Source organism: Zalophus californianus, chromosome 10 (genome assembly GCF_009762305.2).
Source record: "Zalophus californianus isolate mZalCal1 chromosome 10, mZalCal1.pri.v2, whole genome shotgun sequence".
Classification (NCBI taxonomy): domain Eukaryota; kingdom Metazoa; phylum Chordata; class Mammalia; order Carnivora; family Otariidae; genus Zalophus; species Zalophus californianus.
In genome coordinates this window covers 78,338,418-78,357,536 of record NC_045604.1, presented here as the reverse complement: position 1 = coordinate 78,357,536, position 19,119 = coordinate 78,338,418, and the positions used below count along the sequence as shown (strand labels likewise).

General features: G+C 53.5%; 1 protein-coding gene across 13 annotated transcripts in view; it reads right to left on the bottom strand.

The window, feature by feature from the left end:
• The window catches only part of CLEC16A (C-type lectin domain containing 16A), a 200,952-nt gene that overhangs the window by 10,195 nt on the left and 171,638 nt on the right, over positions 1-19,119 (bottom strand). For all 13 annotated transcript variants that reach the window (XR_003522964.2, XR_003522965.2, XM_027610767.2 and 10 more), the window contains one exon: positions 2,970-3,125. Coding sequence is in view for 11 of the 13 variants with exons in the window: in XM_027610767.2 (XP_027466568.1) it covers positions 2,970-3,125 (156 nt within the window). In the remaining 2 variants the exon portion in view is untranslated. The remainder of the gene's footprint in view (positions 1-2,969; positions 3,126-19,119) is intronic.

Sequence of the window (19,119 nt, the reverse complement as noted above, 5' to 3'; positions counted from 1 at the left end):
CGCACGCGCACGGAGAAGGGTGTGCAGTGGGTGCCCGTGCCCCATCTACGGCTAGGATAGTGTAAGGCTCACCCCTGGCTTTCAGGGATATCCTTGGATAATTCTGGGGTTCAAAGCCGCAGAGTCACAGAAAGCTGGGCCTGTCTCGTCCCCTGATGGATGGCATCTGTCGTCTGCTTCTCCAACCAAACACCTGCCCGTGCAAAGTGTCGCTTTGAGAGCAGAGAAGCCACTGGAGCTAATTCTGGCTGCAAGGGGCCTGGCAGCGGCTCTCCCCACGGGGAACTTCCTGGACTCAGAAACTCTGGAAGTACAGGGCTGGGGATGCCTCTGATTCAGCACTGTGTCCTCCAAAACGACTTGGGAAGACAAGTGGCCCCTTGACTGGGCCGCAGCTGTCTTCTGCTGCCCCGGCCCGTCCTGCTGCCCAGCTGGCCCTGCAGGATGCCGCCTCCGGCCAACTACGGCCAGACCCCACGGGCGGAGCTTCTGCCCATTAGAAGTCTGAACACCAGGCCACTGCTCCGGGCCGACATCAACTCAGGAAAGTGGCCGAAGAGCACCTGTCCTGAAAACACCTCCCTTGCAGCCTCTGCTTCCTGTCCAGCACAGCCCGGGGAGACAGTAGGCGCGTGGCGGCACCATCTGGGGAGGCCTGCCCTTACGAGGAACACGGAAACCTCCTGTGCTGTGCTGTGGATGGGACCCAGGAGGCTGGAGCCTGGCCTGGAAGGTGGCCATTGAGAGGCCAAGTGAATGGTGGCCCTCCCAAAACCTGCCACCCCGGCCTGTGACTCCTCTCGCCGGGCCCCTGTGACAGGGAGCAGCGCATGGGTTCCAATGCTCTCTCTTCCCAGGGATCAGGAGCTGGGTCCTCAGTCGAGAGTGAAGGGCAGGCTGCCTGACAGGCTGGCCCTTCGTCAGGGGGTGAGTTACTTCAGTGTCTGCAGAGACTCAGACAGGCAGGCTGGGCCACAAGCTTTTACTGTCAGGCAGCATAAAAAATGGGGCCTCACACACTTGCCTCCGCAGGCCTGCCAGGGACGCATGGAACGGGGGCAGACACCCAGAAGAGCCTGACCATCACTTATCAACTGGTGCTGCCTGGCTACCTGACAGCCAGGCTGACAGCCCCTGCATTTCTCAGATGAGAACACAGGTCACTGGCACCATGCGGGGGATGGTGGTGGTAGGGACAGAGGGGCTGAGGGAGGCCAAGAGAAAAAAAAATTCGCCTCCTGGGGACCCTGAGCCTCTGGGGGAAGGTGCAGAGCCAAAGCCCCAGGGGCCGCGCTCACGTGAACATCTGCAAACACAGACCTGATTTTGACGATTGTGGGTCTTGGCTGGTTTCAGTTTTAGGCAAAGAAGTACACGGCTCGTTTGTTTGCTTAGCTGTTGTCTGTGCCTTCTTAAACATGAAAGAAAGGCGTACACAGCTCCATTGGGAAGAGAGCTTCACCCCAAACGCAATCGTCAGGCTAAGTGTGTTTGGGTGCACACGACACAGACACAGAAGCGTGCACATGCAGGCAGCACGTGGGTGCACACACAAGCCCATGAACACACACAACCCTGCCCTTCGGGCCCCAGAGCCACCGTGAGATCCGGCTGCAGAGGAAGGTGGAGGGCTCTTCCTGGCTTCTGGAGAAAGTGCCGTCTGAATGTCCCGCTGTGGGCCTGGGACCGGCAGCAACACCTGCAGCCAACCTCAGATCGGGCTCAGAAACAGCTCAGAGAAGGAGGCCACCTCCCCCAAGCTGGGGCGGGGAGGGGGCGGGGGGAGGAGCAGGTGCTGAGTGGAAGAAGGTCTAAGTGAGGTGGTGTGAGGGTGACCCTGCTGCCTGGGCCTCGGGAATGTCAATAGTAGCTGGAGGTAGTGGATGCTGGCGGAAGAAAGGGGCTGCAGGCAGCAGGCGAAACCAGGCGGGGTTAACCCTTCGCTGGGGAATGTGGGAGCTGACAATCCTGGAGAGGTGCATGCATCGAAGGAGATCACGGGCTCCAGTGCTGACGGAATGGGAGTCGGGGGCCCTTAGTTTCCTGGCATGTGGCTTTTATCATGACCCCCCGATCCACCGCCTGACAAGAGTTTGGTCAGGTGCCCTGAGATAGGATAGGTGAGAGCTCTGGGTGGGATCTCGAAGGAACAGCGAAGGACACCGAGGGTCCCCAAATGAGGGGGCCTCCCAAATCAGAACAGACCCATGGGGTCGTGCTGCTGGGGCATGAAGCTTCATGCACCCCCAAGCCCCTCTCCAGCATCCCTGCTTGGGCCCTGCTCCATCTGGCTGCATTGTGCAGCCAAGGGGTTCAGGAAAGAAGCCTGGTGCCTTGCCCCTGGGATCTCACCGAGCACTGTGAGGCGCCCACGTGTGAGGGGCTCATGGTGGCTGAGAACACAGGGGGTGCCCACCCATCTCACCGTAGCCCCCCTGCCCACGGGGTCTGCCTGTGCAACGCCTGCCCTTGTCTGAGGCCCAGGAAGGCGAGACAGGACTCTAGCACATCCCGGAAGATTCCCAAAGGGTGTACCCCTGGCCACAGATGACTGGACTGCACACATTTACAGAGAAAACTGGTACGTTATGAAGGAAAGAACAAATTAGCGTGGACACATGCTTCTGCCAGGTTCACACACTCCAGTCTGGGAGAGCCCTCCTTGTGGAGGTGATAATGGGGCAGATGCAGGCTCCGCAGCCGTCCATCCCCTCCAGCCCTGTGGTCAGGGAAGGTCTTTCTCGGCGGGGGGCCAGCCTGCAAAAGGAGTGACTCCTCCCCTGTGGGGAGCTAGACCAGCCGTCGCATCAGAACGGAACGCAGAACCCCAGGCGGCGGCGGCCCCAAACACGATGGCAAGGACAAGCTGGGGGTCAGCGGTCTTGGCACGGAGGGATCACAGAGCTCCCCGAAGTCGCCGCCCTCCCCTGCCACCCCCCCCCGCCCGCATCATGTCACGCGGCCAATACCTGACGGGCTCTGGGTGGCAGAAGGGGTGGATGATGAGCTGGCGCCTCCAGAGTCACAGTGGCTGGTGCTCCCACTGCCGCTGGGGCTCCCGCCGGCAGATGGTGAGGCCAGGGATGGCAAGCTGTGCTGGTTTATGCACTGGGCCACGGCAAAGCCTGCAAGGTAAGTGGTGAGGTGACCAAGGGGGAAGAAACAAGCTGGCCTAGGAGGAGGGGGTGCCACACTCCCCGATTTCGTGGGAGATGCCACGGGCAAGCCACACCTCAAAGGGGGGGGCCGGGGGACCTTAACCTAAAGGCTACACCCCCCCCCAATCCAACCCAGCCCCTTGAAGAGTCCCCAGCTGACCTCTCTGGCCATGGGCCTGACCTGGACACACTTCAAAGCCGTCTCAAGGAAGAGGGTGCAGCCGGCCATAGAGCCGAGGCCGTGAGCCATTAATCAGAGTGCCTGACGCTGGCTCAGTGACGGGCTGGCTGTGGCCTTGAAGGGGACACGCAGCCTGGGGGCTTCAGAGGCATCCTGGTGGCACTCGGGACAGCCTCACAGCAAAATCTCAGGGCCTTCACTAACGTGCCCGAGTTGTCAAAGGCAGGGCACTGGGCGCGAGGGGAGGCGCCCCCGAGACTCTCCCTGCCACAGATTTTGCTCAGCTCTGGTGAAGAGCTCCCAATTGCAGAGTTCCACACAGCCCTTGGAGCAATTCTGGGTTCAGAGATGGGGACCGCACATTTGCAAGGCCCGTGGCCTTCCCGCACCAGGGAGTGGGGGAGCCCCACGCTCTGGAGACGCTCGGACTTGGTCAAGCTCTGCTCCCCATGCAGAAACACCAGAACGCGTGCCTAGCACCACCCCCTGCTAGTTGGGAGGGTCGTCACTAGGTTCTTGTCACTGCACTGTACTGGGGGTACAGTGGGACACAGGGCTTGGCACACAGGGAGAGTGGAGTGCTCTTTATGATGAAAGGAGGCCTGTCTGCATGAGCCCATCTGGGAGCCCCTTTCCTGCAGACCATGGCTTTCTGTCCCTTCTACAACCTGCTTTCCTAAAGGGCCATAGCTTCTGACTTTATTCACTAAATGCAGGAAGCTCCCATGGAGCAAAAGCCTTGTTGATGATCCCAGGGGGCTATGCGGACTGTGGTGGCTTCTGCATCAGCCCCCACGAGCTGAGCAGGACCATGGTCAAGGTGCTCTGTGGAGCCTGATGCTTCTGCCCTGTAATTCTGAAGTGGCACCAAACTGGAGTGGGGATTGCGGGGGGGGGCATGTCCTCTTTCTAGCTGAGAGTGGGGATCCCAACCCTCCCAGCCAATCACATCAAACCTCTCCACTTCCTGAGCACACTCACCCCAGCCAGCCCCAAACCTCATTCATGCCACCTGCACTGGCTGAACTTCACAGTCCAGCTCCCATGGACACTTCTTCCAGAAGGTTTCCTAGGCTCTGACTTTGCTTTTTGCAGAACTCAGGAAGGTGGCAGCGTGGTGGGTGGTGGTCAGCAAACTATGGCCCAGTGTTTTGTAAATGAAGTTTGACTGGAACACAGCCATGGCCCTTTGCTTGCATACAGAGTCAGTGGCTGTTTCGAGCACTGAGCAGTTGCCACACGGCCCGCGAAGCCTGAAATATTTTACTCTCTGGCGCTCGACCGAAGCAAGCACACTGAGCCTGGCCTCTGGCACCAGGAAAGCTTGGGTTCTATCCCTAGTCTGCTCACTCACCAGACCGTGGGGCAAGTCCCTGCACTGTCCTGAGCCCCTTTCCCTTCACCGACCGGTGGGCAAACATGGGCCTGGCTGGGGTGGGGACCTGCTGCTTCATTCCCCACCCCCCACCCCCCGTTAGGACTAGTGGGGCCCCGTACCTGGCCACCGCGGAGGGGCTATTTTGTATTAATGTTTGTGTGAAGTTATTTTTGTCTAAGGATTAGCTCCTTAAAAGCCAGGTCTTTATTGTTGTATTCTCTTTATTTTTTTATTATTATTAATTTTTTTTAGTAGGGTTGACGCGCAATGTGACATTAATTTAAGGTGTCCCGCTTAGTGATTTGTCAAGTTTATACATTGTGCTGTGTTCCCTAGCATAGCTCCCATCTGTCCCATTACAACACTATTACAATATTACTGACTGTATTCTTTATGCTCTGTTTTCTATTCCTGTGACTTCCTCGTTCCTTAACTGGAGGCCTGTACCTCCCTCATCCCCCTCCCCTCGGGCAAGTGGGGTCTTTATTTATACCCCACGCCAAGCCCTCCAGGTTTCGCAACGTGAGGCCTTGTGGGAGAGTGGTGGGTAAATTCACCAGCTTCTCTTTTGTGGAGGGCAGTACTCCCCTCCCCCAGCTACCGCGGACCAAACGTTTGCTTGCAGGGAGAATAGCAGGACTGACGTGCTGGAGTTCCCAAGAAGAGGTGTTATGTGATATGCCGTGTGTATCTGTGGCGGAAGGGGGAGGCTCAGATTGGCTACGGCAAACACCGAGGCAAATCTGAACGCCAGTCAGGAAGGTTCCCAGGGGGCGATCAGCAGCAGCCCCACGGCCCTGGCTTTATGGCTGCTTACTTCTTAATCACTTCAAGTGGTAAACCCCCAAGTTTACAAGCTGTTAACTTGACTCGAAAATGAATCACGCCTTAACAAATCAAAATGTCAAGATGGCTTTTCCCCGAGCTGCTTATTTATCAGAGCAATGAACACAGGGGCCGCCGAGTGTGGTAAGAGGGTTGGGACTAAGCCTTTTATGTCTCCGACAACGCCCTAGCCAGGACAGACGGATGGTGTAGCTGTCACCCCCTTCTCTGTCAGGCTCTTTAGAGCCCCAGTTTATTGCTCTAAGACCTCTGGGGCCGGGCATGTGCGGTAGATGAGAGGCTGAGAGGCTAGAGTGCTTTCATTTTGGGAATGGATGAGGGTCAAGCCACATACCTTTCGTTTGTGCTGAGAAATAAATAGAAGAAAAAAAATCACCAATTTCCGATACCACCTGTTCGCAGGGCCTAGCTGAGCAGAGACAAACGAGCACGTCCTCCCCTTGCTGGCTGCTGCTAGAACCTCCCCCGCTTCTTTGCCCCCCGCTTTTTTACTCCTCTCCCCTCCCCCACAGCACTGGGGACCCAGAAAGGCTCAGCTCAGTGATTTTTTTTTTTTTTTTTTTTTTGCCAGGTGTCCAGACTCTTCCTGTCATTTCAAGGGGCTCCTTCCCAAAGTGAGGTGGCAACCACTGTGAGAGCCGGTCTGACAAGTCAGAGGGCCAGGAGGGCTCTGGAAAGAACTTAGAAATGCCTGTGGCCAGAGTGCCTGTCCGCCGGCTCTTGCTTCATCCTGGCCAGGCAGTTCCTGATGAACTAGCTTTGGTGGAGGTGCCAAGGGGCTTTCTGGGCACGAGTCAAACACACATGGACTGCCAAGTATTTGCAAACACAGACAAGCCAGAGATCGTGGGACAAGGGCACAAAGAGGCCTCCCTGAGATCTCCAGCAGATAAAATTCTTGGCTCTCCCCGAGTATGTGTCAAAAACAGCCCGTGAAATGTATATCAAAGGCCATACGATTTTCACATCATCTGAGTCCACGTCTAGAACTTTACGCTGTAGAAGGCACTGTGGACGGATTCCCAGAGCGAACGATACCGATGTTCAGAAGCACTGGTATGTGTATGTACCGGGGAGCTGGAAGGCCGACACGCCTACCGGTCGGCGAAAGGCCAAATGAATTCAAATACATCTAGGTGGTGAAATCCTCTGCTGGGGTTAAAAATGCTGGTGAGAGAGAAGATTAAGTGCGGAGGAAAACGCTCAAGGCAGTGAGCGAAAAAAGATTAGAAAAAGCATGGCCCACATGCTCCTGTTGTCGTAAAGAAAAAAAGAAAGGAAGGAAGGAAGGAAGGAAGGAAGGAAGGAAGGAAGGAAGGAAGGAAGGAAGGAAGAAATGAAAAAAAGAAAGAAAAACAAATCAGGCTCTGCATCCCTCCTTGCGTGGAGCAGAGCGGAGTGCAGGGATCCAAGCTAAAGTCATGGGAGAACCAGGTGGTTTTATTACATGAGTTTTCGTTTTTGTTTTTGTGCTTGTCTGAATTTTTTCAATATTCCTACGATGATTATTATTTTGTACTGGGGGCATGAGCTGGGGCACGAGCTGGGGCACGAGCTGGACAGGCTCAAGCTCCTGGGTCCCTAACACACCTGTAGGATCCGTTCTGGCCTCCAGAGCCCTCACCCCTGGGCCCAGTAAGAGCCTCCCCAAAGCTGGGGCCCGGTGGGTGCTCCTGAAGCAGGCAGGCCCGCACCGACGCTGAGCCCCATCCCCTGCTTTCCAGGAGCGTGGATTTCACAGGGGCAGCCCGGGGTCTTCCTGCTGCCCTCTGGCCCCGTTCTGCCAGTTATTCTGGGAAGATGAACTCATGAGTAACTCTCTGGCATGTGTCAAGCACAGAAATACCACAAAAAGGTCAGCCTTCTATTTTAGGCCCCCTGATAGAGGGAGCACTGGGCTGGGAGTCAGAACCCCAAGTCTGGGTCCAAGCTCTGCCCAAATGGCTTTGTGACCTTGGACAAGCCTCTTCTCCTCTACAGGCCCCTACGTCTAGATGTGGAAAAACAAGACAGTTAGTGAGGATCTCTTGGCTTCCATGGCCAATAGTTTTCTTTTTGCCTACAAATCTGAATTTGATTTGAATCCTCTGACCTTTTTGGGAGGGAGCCAGAGGAGAAATGAACCTTGAGTACACTTTGTACACAGCCCTTCTCTCGGGCAGAATGCCCACTAAAGCTTTCCCCACGAGCACCAGGTTGCTGTGTGAGTGTCAGGGTCCAGAGCTGGTCGGCAGGAGCCCAGGGGCTCACAGATGCGTTTTGCTTCGCTCACACCACGTTTGTGGGCCATTTGTTTTCAGAACCCCGTTTACACACTGGGAGATTTTATATCCAAATCTGGACTTCTGGCTTCTTAAAACACAGAAGGATCTGGCATCACTGGGCCCCCCTCCCACGCAGCAGCAACTAGAGAAAGGGAGGGAATTGATTCTCTCCCCTCCCCACCCTGACGTGCCTTCTGCTCCCAGGTGTTCGGTTATTAATCTCTATGCTTAGATTCTTGGTCAAATCCCCAGACTCAGGGAAGTTCCCAACCCCAGAGACCTTTTGTGTCATCTCCCTCCTCAAACCCTACTCCCTAGAATCACCGGCGGGGCATTTCGAGATGGGGCTGCCTGCGTCCAGCAGCCCAGGTGGGTCCTCACACCAAGTGGCAGGAACCGCTTGCTTTCTGCCTCAGCTGGGCTGTTCCCTGGGTTTGGAATTCTCTTCTGCCTCTTTTCTGCCTCCATAAATCCCTTCCCCATTCTCGAAGGCTCATGCAGCTCAGGGCCAGCTTGGGCAAGAGTTTCTGCAACCAGGGGGTGACCTCTTCTTGCCTCTGTGCTCCAGGAGCCTGCCTGTCAGCTGCAGGGGAGTTGGCCTTCCCATGTAGGGCACAGGAAACTTCACTGCACAGATGCTTTGGTGGTCTGTACAACAACTCTCCTCACTTTTAACAGCTAACACCTGGGATCCTCTGGGGTTGAGAGGGTTCTGGACCGTGTTTCTGAAACTACGAGCTGTCTCCCAATAGCCATTTTCCCCTTTGTCTAGTGACAGGCCCTGGCAGCTAGGCATGGCCATGTGGCTAACTTGTAGACAAGGACACAGAAATCAAAGTGGCATGTTGGATTTCTGGGAAGGCGTCTTAAAGGGAAAGAGGTATGCCTTCCTTCATTTTGCTTCCTGAAACATGGATGTGATGGCTGGAACTCCAGCAGCTATCTTGGACCACATGAGTCAGGTATTAGGGATGGCAGAGCATGGAGCAGGTAGAGGCTTGGGTCCCTGATGCTTTATGGAGCACCTGACGACCTTCATTCAGGCTTCCTCTACTTGACAGGGAAAGGAACATCTCTTTGGGGTTTTCCTTTACTGTGTAGTTGAACCTAACCTTAACTGACAGTCGCAAAAATGTTTTGTTAAAGCAGGAATGTGAGCTGAGCTTTGTGGGGACAGGGACTGGCAGGTCTCCAGAGCCGGTGTAGGGAAAGCTGCCCTGCACTTTCTGGGGGAATTCTGGGAGGAGTGGAGTGCGGAGAAAGAAGAAAAGGGGTAACGGGGGAGAGGCGGCCTTCCTCACCCCCCACCCCCCATCCCCCAATCTTCAGGAAATACTCCTTCAACTCTTTCCTTGTGTGGTGCAAGTGGACTTTTTAGGGGGAAACCAGGGAAGGGACTGAGTTTCCATCTGGGTTCCCCCAGGCCACCCAGAGATGATGTACGAGGGCCAAGACCTGAAAACGGTGGGGACCACGAGAGACCAGAGGGTGGGAAGGCTTGCCTGTGTGTGGGAGAACTGGGGGGTTTGACCCAAAGGTTTCCTAAATCTCAGAGCGGCAGGGAGGCCCCAGCTGACCTCTGTGCTCTGCCCAGAGCTCGTGCTGTGTGGAACGCTGTAATTCCTCTGAGGACGTCGGTTCCAGGAAGGATGTGACGTGGCTTAGATTTTAAATCGCAAACCCAAGAGCCACAGGTACTGAGTACTGACAGCCACCAAAACACAAACAAAATGACCAGAGTCCAACAATGAAATGCGGGTGGAAACTGAAAAATCACAGCAGAACAGCCTCCGGCGATGGGAAACTGACATCACCGTTTGGCTCTGTGCTTCCTGGGAGCCAAGACCTCAAGGAAAACAGTCCTGGGTGACGTCACTCTCATGATGCACTGTCCCTACACCCTCCTGGAAGACGCAGCTGTCCGCCCGGAGAGCCGCTGACTGAGAGCAAGGCCCTTAGTGTGGCCACCATTTCCTGTTCTGCAAGACAAGCTGGATATCCCGATTTTATGTGAAACCTCCTGATTTTTTAAATTGTTGACAACTTCATTCATATTCCATTTTCTGAACAAGAAGCAGGCCACCCCAGGCAGGCCAAACCCAGCGTGTCTCCTGTCTGCATGGGCCATGAGCGCATGGACTCTGCTCTGGGCAGAGACCGGGGTATCTCATCCAGGCCTCATGGCTGAGCACCGGACGTGCGGCTTCAAGTATGTGACTCTGAGCTGCTTCGGTCTCCTGTGGCTGTGCTTCAGGGAAGTCCAGTTTTTAAGAGCCCTTTTTGAGGCAAAAGCTCTAAGATGTCGAGGCGAGAGCTGCCTGTCTTAGCAAAAACCAACATTCATTCGTGCTCCTTCCACACTGAAAAGCGTAAGACAAAGCCCGCCAAGGGCTGCTGATGCAGGAGAAACCACCCAGGCATTTCCGACGCTCTCCAGCATGAGTGCGGCCCGTGGGGCGAGGGTGCCCTGCCTGAGCTTGCCTTGTGTTGGCAAATTCACAGTGCCCACTGCAGCTCAGGTTTTCCCGATGCAGTGTTCGGGCTTTCTCACCACCCCTCGCACTGCTGGGAAACAGTCAGAAAATCAATATGCCTCGTGACCTCAGGCACAGAACCGAAGACAGCAAGTGCAGCCGCGGCCTAATTTCTCCCCTCAATGGCTCCTTCCCCAGCTCTTCCCTTTCCCCTCCCAGGGCAGTCGGCCAGGTCCCAGGGTGGGAGGAGGGTCAGTGGTCCTGAGTCTGGAAGCCTCAGCCTGCGGGGGGGCGGGGGAGTTGGGACCGACTGCAGCCTACGGGGTCTATGGGCCATACGGAGCTTTCTCAACCGCACTCTGGACTCAAGAGGCTGGCTCTGAAGCCTGCCCACCCCCCCCACCCCCCCCCCCCGCCCAACCAGCAAGATGACACCGATGCCCAAGGGTGGTGGGGGCCAGGGGCCATGGAGCTGGAGGCCACACCAGAAAAGCCGAATTACCCACCAACTCTTCAAAGAGCATGTGCGTGGGGGACTGAAGAGGCAGGCTTCAGATTCAAACTCCACAACAGCGCACCCACAATGGGCCAGGCAGGGCCTGGGTGCTCACCCAGGACTCCGCTGAGGAATTCACACAAAAATCAAAGAATCTACCAACACATGTGCAGTGTTCAGAGCCCTGCAGGCCAGCAGGATCCCTGGGGGGGGGGGGGGTCTCCCACAGTCCCTTTCCCTACTGCTAGGGTTCTGAGGTTCGGGTGAAGGTGGAATCTGCACAGAGACCCTTCCAGTTTCCCTTTCTTTCTTTTCTTTTTTTTTTAAAAGATTTTATTTATTTATTTGACAGAGATAGAGAGAGAGCACAAGTAGGCAGAGTGGCAGGCAAAGGGAGAGGGAGAAGCAGGCTCTCCACTGAGCAGGGAGCCAGACATGGGGCTTGATCCCAGGACCCCAGGATCATGACCTGAGCCGAAGGCAGCCGCTTAACCGACTGAGCCACCCAGGCGTCCCCCAGTTTCCTTTTCTGGTGAGCCACACATGAGGAACTGTTTCAGGGGGTGTGCACAAAACTCTGGGCTTTAGCGGCCACCTATGGGCTTCCCCCCAAGTGGCTGTTGGAAGCCATTTGATTTTCTTCATGTGCACTTCCTGTCCGGTCCGGCAGGGTGGGGGGCAAATCAGGTACTTGTGAAAGGGGGCGTTTCTAATGCCTCCCTTGGCCACACCTGGGCAACCTCCCCACAGGCGACCACTAGATCACTGGCTGCACCTCAAAATGCTTAAAGGCTTTTATTTCTGGTTGCTTTTAAAGGGATAACATGTCCAACATACAAAAATAGCTGGGAACTTGCAGAATCTCTTAGCCTATAGCTCTTTATCCATGGACAAATCCTCTTGGATTTTAAGGACTATACTTGAAAATCTGCAGAAGAGAAAAAATGGTGTTTCAGTATCTTGCTTTCTTTTTGGGCTGTCTCTGTCCCAGCTTTGCCCCTCCAAGTGTTCCTGCTCCTAGGTGAGGCCTGCCTGAGTGGGCTGCCACCCGGGGGGAGAGCCAAGGCCTCCGTGTCCCTGTGGCTGCAGGGGTGCAGCCGAGCGGGGTGGCATGCACAGCAGCACCCTGCTGTCCTGGCGCCCTTCTGCCGCCCTGAACACGGGTACCTCTCCAGGCCTCAGAGGCTCAGCGGCGTGTGGGGGTCACCTAGTCCTCAGGGACTAGGTCTCTGAGGATCGCTTCTGGTGGCATCACCTCGCTCTGCCGGGACTTGGGCGTCATTCCCGAGGCCCGGGCCCCTGCCTTGCCCAGCCCCTGCCCTTTCCGCTGGTATTACCGTCTGTACATTAGTAAGCACAGAGCTCCACAACAGTCTCTCAGCAAAGGCACTAGAAAGCTCAGCAGTGGCCATCTCGGCTGCTGCCTCTCTACTGAGGCAGGAAACAAGGCTGAAAGAGCAGCGAGAGGGAGGCGGGTTAGACAGCTGTCAGGGCAGGGGGTCACTGACCCCTGACTCCTGTCATCCCAGCACCCAAGGGGGCAGAATCTGGGACCCCTGGCCCCGGGCTGGGGGGGGGGTTGGCTTGGCTACAGCCTTGCTTGCAAAAGGACACCCCCCAGAGGCTCTCACCAGCCTTTGGATCACCTGGTCCTTTCTGGAGATTTTCTCATCTCACCAGCCCAGCTCTGTGGCCGCCTTGTGTGTTCTCCAAAGTGGCAGTGCGCAAAGGGGCCAGGGAAATCAGTTCTGATCTTCTGCAGAAGGCATGTGCCCTAGGCGCACACTGAATACGCTCCCAAAGCAGAGCCATGCACCCGTGGTCCAGGTTGGGTTTGCTTGTGTTTGCCCGGACTTGGGTTCTACAGAGTGGGGTGCTTAACTTCTACAGCTGGGCCACTTCACTGAAGCCTCTCCTGCTGTGTGTTTTAACAGACTGGGGTCAGGCCAGACCAACAGATGATGATGTTCTATGACACATCATCTACAAAAAGAATTGGAGATACTATCTGGAACTAGTGAGTCAGATAGAATCAGGGAGTGTGTGCAGAGCTGCACAAAGATCACAATGGATGCTGGCCCAGAACAAGTTTCATTAAAAGCCCCAGCTGAGGTCCTCGAGAAGACAGGACTTTGTCACTTTCTTTCATGGCAGCCCTGTGGTACACAGGCAATCAGGCAGTTGTACGCACGGCTGTGTCACCTATAAGGGAGGAGGTCTGAGAAGGGCACATGCGTGGCTCTGGGCCTCTAGTTCCCACTCTGGGCATGGGGGACAGGGGTGAAGAAAGCGCCGGGGGTCTGGCCACCCCACGTGGGCACGTGACCGCCAGGGAACCATTCATGCTGACATGCACTTGCGTGTCAAGGGGGTGACCACGGCACCCCTCGCAGGGCAGTGAGGCCCAAGAGAGGTGGTATGGTTGAAGTGTTCAGTTAGCGCTATTTTAATTATTTATAATAATTTAACTGGCATGTGTGGTCCCTGGAACTTGGGTCTATTGAGGCAAGAACTGGGGATTTTCGTTTTTATGTATCTTTACACATGGGGGCATGTGGCAGAAGAAATGGCTCAGTACCACGCAAAGCAAGATTCTCTCTCATGTGATCGCTTATGACTGAAGGTCTTAGGAGTTAATAGAGACAAATATCTAAGTTTAAGGGATTTCTATGCAAACAGTGTATGAGGGGCGCCTGGGTAGCTCAGTCAGGTAAGCATCCAACCCTTGATCTCAGCAGTTGTGAGTTCAAGCTCTGCCTTGGGCTCCACCCTGGGAGTGGAGCATACTACAAAACATAACAGTATATGAGAAGGCAGTGCTCTTGTTATCTGTTACGCTTGGCTCAAGAATGTATTAGTTTCTTGGCTAGGGGGTTGAATGTGCTGGGTGGAACCGAATGAAAGAGTCCTTAAAGACGGGCACTGGGATAGACTCATGGAGGAAGGGAGGCTGTACATCCAAACAAGTGGCTCTCCCTAGGTCTCTCTTCCTCTGTCCCCACCGCTTCCTGTGCGTGTGTGTGCACACACATGAGTGCTCCCCTCTCCAAGTCAGATTCGTCTTTTTGTTTCCAGAAGGCAAGAGCTTCAACAAAGTGCTTGGAAATGATCTCGGCACTGAAGGAGGTGTGTGTCTTCTTGATGGAAACCAGCACCCCCCTCCCAACAAGGGGGCTTGCGAGGCCTCGGAGGGGCTTCTCAGATGGGTCCCGGTGCCCTCCGTGTTCCCTTTGTGCTTCTTGCAAATGCTTAGCTAATGTGTTCGATGCTGAAATCACCTGGCTGTTCTGCATTTGTAGTTTTCACTTACTATGTTTTTTTAGTATTATTAATATTTCATCCTAAAAGTATTGATTTCCTTTAACTAAGAGACTTTAAAGTTTGCTGCATCCTTAAGCATGATTTTATTATGTCTTGGGGCCAAATGTTTTTTCCTACCCCCCAAAGGAATGCTTTTCCTTTTATATAATGTGTGTCAAGAAGAAAAAAGGAATTGATTCACAGAATTCTGCCTTATAGGCAACTTTTAAGGAATGTATCTAGTAGGAAGACTGGATAGACCTCTCCTAAACGTGACCACGGGATCTCACTGTTAAGCCTTTTCCTCTCTTTGGGGTAAGAGCCAAAGCACAAAATTTATATTAAAATATGAGACAGCTCAAAAAAAAAAAAAAAATTGAGACAGCTCTAAGAGAAGCCAATATGGGACAATCAAGACAACTCCAGACACGACCTCGAAGCTTAAAAACTCCTCGCAAGCGCCCAGGGATTCATCAAAGCCTCGGTTTTCACACTGTCTTCCCTCTTCCTTTCAGAAAGCCAACAGAAAGCAAGAAGACATACTGCCAGGTTTGGGGTTGCCTCGAAGAGGCTCCGCTTCCCTCCCTATCCGAAGCACCGGGGTCAGAGGCCGGTCGCAGAGACAGGCCAAGGGCGCCTGGTTTTGCGGAACCTGTCCAGGAAAAGTAACTGGCAAACCAAATGAAGCGCTCTGAAATGTTTAAATATTGAACATCCTTTTTCTCCTTCCTCCACATTTATTATTAACTTGGACCCACATTACTGTGTATGTTGACTTCATTTCTTCCCAAGAATCCATGATCCAATGGACAATGCTTGGGGCCGGCGGGTTGGGGCGGGGCTGAGATTTGGGGTTTTTTTCTTTCATACCCTCGCTCGAAATCCTTTACGGTCAGCTTGTTTTTAGAGCCATGAATTCCTGGAAACGTCTCAGCCTTTCAATGACCCCTGGTGCCCGAATGTAGATGATTAGTGCCCCAAATATTGACAGACTGGACTTTTTCCCCCCTTCCCAACAAGGGAGCAGGGCGGCGCGAGGCAGCACGAAAAGATGCCATGGCCACGGGGCCAGGGAGGTTGTGCAGTCATTCAGACAGGCGCTCTGTTGTTTGGGGCCGTGGTTCCCTCAGCTTTGCCCAGGTAGAAACAATGCCCGTAGTGCCAACGTTAGAAAAAAACAAAAAAACCAACCAACCAAAAAAAAAAAGCAAGAAATCTGTCTACAGCTACCAGGTGTCCTCTGCTCAGTTATGAGACACGGGGAGGAGGCTGGTGGTGACCCTGCTCTGACACATGAGGCACATCAGATGTCAGCAGCCTGGGCCAGCAGCCAGCAAACTCAGAGCCAGACCCGGCGTCACTCCTTGTGAAGGGGAACCTTCAGGTTTGGAAACATAAACCTAAAATCTTTCCAGAAAATAAGGCAGCACCGTTTCTCGGGAACAAGTAAGGGGGGCCAGGGCGGAACATCCATCATGCCCAGGCAGAAAGTGGCCGGCCTCCTGTCCAAAGGATGCTCCTTCAGATCCACCAGCTGGGTAAGCTGGTGGTAAGCATTCGTTTTTTTCCTGGGCTTTTATCTGTTCAAGGGAAATTGTCCCAAATGACCGGCCTCCAGCTTCCACTTTCTTTTAAAAGACAGTACTACACTGGAGATCGATGTTTTCCCCTGAAATGCTGGCTAAATTTATCCTTCCCTGCATCCTGCTCTCTGGCATCTGCACTAAGCTGGCGAGCAGTGTGGGCCCGGCCTTGCTGAGGGAAGCGTCTGTCTTGCAACATTCGCTCCTCGCTGGGACGGTGCAAGCACCGGGCCCCGGCCGGTCCTTTAATTCACCAAGAGCACCAAATCCCCAGTTCTCTTCCAGGTTCCTCTGCCGCCTCATTCTCTTACGTCTCCAGGAGTGAGGCCCTGGCTGCCCAAGCTCTTTACCAGGCCCCAGCTCTCGTTATCTGCCCTGAAACAAGCCATCAGGTTGGCTGGCTTGGAACGGCTCTTGAGAACCCTCTCCCTGGCCAGCCCCAGCTCACCGTGCCTCCCCGCCACCCCCCAAAGTGGGTGAGTGCTCATTATTTGATTGCCTTTCCAAGTAGTGGGATGATGTAGCTGCTGTGGGCTTCATGGACTGAACTAAACCAGAGAACTTACTTCTGTCTCCTGCTCTGGCTTGGCAAGCTGCCCTGTGAGTGAAATTTCACTGATTGATTTAATGCCCGATGCCCAGAAAGTCCAGGATTTCTGAAATCTTTATTCGTATATGCGGTTGCAAGAGAACAGGCCCTAAACAGACACTTTGAGCCACGGCTTCTATTTTGCTGTTAACCTGTGGACTCTCTTTTTGGCAGGAATGAGATAAAATAAAAATGAGGCCGGAGAGAAAGAAAGCACGTGCCCTTGCTGCCGGGCCCGTGGGGAGGAATTCTGCCTTGAAGCACAAAGCAGGCTGGCATTTCTGGAAGGCCCCACTGGATCAAAGTGTGGGGTACAGGTGTGGTCGGCTGGATATCCCCCACCCCGCTCTGCTTTCTGGGAAGCAACCTGGCAAGGTGCTATCAAGTGCCTTAGATATGGGGCATTCTTGCTGATCCTAAGGAATGGTTTCCAAAGGAATAACTGGACCCATGGAGAAAGATTTCTTTGTAAGGATGCTCATCATAGGCGAGGCATATAGTGCAGCGGGAGCAACCGTAAGTCGCCAGTAGAAGTGGTCTGGCAAAGTAAATTTCGGTGAAACTTCAGACTGTTAAGAGTTGAACTGTGTCTCCCCCAAGTTCTTTTTTTTTCTTTGAATTTTTTCAATTTTTTATTGTTACATTAATCACCATACATGACATCATTAGTTTTTGATGTAGTGTTCCATGATTCATTGTTTGTGCATAACACCCAAGTGCTCCATGTAGAACGTGCCCTCTTTAATACCCATCACCAGGCTAACCCATCCCCCCACCCCCCTTCTCCCCCAAATTCTAATGCTGAAGTAACCCACTAGTACCTCAGCACATAACTTTATTTGGAAACAAGGTCATTCTGCAGATGGAACTGGTTGAGATGAGGTCATTAGGGGTGGGGGCCCTAATCCAGTGTCAGTGGTGTCCTTATCTAAAGGGGAAATGCGGACGCCAAGGCATGCGGCGTTGGGGGGGGGTTCCCAAGTGACGATGAAGGCATGGATCGGGGTGACGCTTGGACAAGCCCAGGAACCACAAGACTGTCGGCAAACCACCAGATACTGGGAGAGCGGCATGGCTCCTCCCGACCTCCTTCAGAAAGAGCCAACCCTGACTACACCAGCTTCCAGAACCGCGAGACAGTACATTCCTGTTGTGCAGGCCACTACGTCCCTGGCACTTTGTGACGGCAGCCGTGAGAAGCCAACGCTCAGACCAAGGACTGCTATGCAGCTACTGGTAATGACGTATAGGAAGAGGTATTTGGCCGCACAGGGATGGGCTTCTGACGACAGCAATGTCGTTCAAAGCAAAACCCCACAGCCCAGCAGCTCTGAACTTGGGCTGCACCTTGTGCGCAGAGAGGTGCATCATCCAAGGACATCCACCGCAGTGCTGTCTGGACAGCGAACACCTGGAACGACCAAATGCCGAGCCCAAGACACCAGGCACCCACACTATGGAATACCTCACAGCCATGAAAAGGAATGAGCGAAATCTGTACCCGTTAACACAGAAAGATTTTTATTCACAGTGGCGTCTGAAAATCAAGCTGCAGAAAGATACTCAGAATTAGAATTCTGTGTAGGTTAAAAAGGGGGAGGGTAGCCAAAACCATAAGACAATTACAGATCCTAAACCCTTGAGGCTAAACGTGTTTTAGAATTTAGAGTCTTTAAGGCTGAAAAGGCCATGTGGCACACACATATATTAAGGCATACCCTTAGCTGGTCTCTGGCTGCTAAAACTCAAAATATTGCATTTCTGCGGGAAAAAAAAAACAAAACACCACCCACATATATTCACAATAAATGGCATCTGCAACTCTTATAAATAGCCTACAAGTAGCTCAAGGCAGGTTCTGCCACCACGTGAGTTATGAAAAATCTTTTAATTTTCAGTGCTGTTTGGATTTCAGAATTGCAGAGAACGGGCTGTGGCCCCTTCCTGTCTGTTGGTTATGGGCACATGGAGAGAATGCAATGGCGCGCAGAAGGATCTGGAAGGAGAGAAGCCAAACCGTGGGATGCCTGGGGAGGGGTGAAAATAGGGAAGAGTACTCAAAGGGGACTTAAGTCCCATTTGTGATGCTTTTTTTTTTTTCTTAAATTTTTACTTTTTTAAATGAGGAAACAACTCATGTATTTCTGGGGTAGCTAAAAATTACGGAAAAAAGAGAAAAAAGAGAAGATACAGATGAGAAGAAAGCAGAAATATTGACAATGCTTTTCTCTGGGGCGGGAGGACTGTAGTGATTTTTTTTTTTCCTTGTACCTTTATAGTTTCTATTGATAAGCTTCTATATTCGGTTATGAGCGCACACAGATGAACGGAGTGGGCCTGCAGGGATGGCGGGGCAGAAGACTGGTGACCAGTCCCATCCCTCCCTGTCATCGGCAGCTCATTCCCCAGGGTCCTGGCGACCTTGCAGGGTGGCTCCCGGACTCGCTGCCACCGCCGCCCCGGGGTTGCTCCGGCTCCCAGACTCGGTGCGCCTCCATCATCATGAGATATGGCCCCTTCCCGGGGCGCTGCTCACACACTGGCCACTTTGATTCATCAGTTCTCTTACTCTCTGTCCTTTATTTTTCTGCCCTCGTTGGCCTTTGACTGCTTTTTGGGAGTTTATCATATTGAACTTTTATCCCTTTCCAGGAAACCCTATTCTTTTTTTCTTCCCTCTCACAATTAATAAATAATTGTGAGAGCACTTCTTTGGACAGAAGCACATCCTGCCTCCTAAACAGAACGGCTGAAGTGTTTCTTTTGGGCTCCTCCGGGCCTGTGAAGGGCACATGACCTGTCCCAGAGAAAGAGCATTCTGGTCTGTCGCCATGCTGCAGGGGAGGGTGC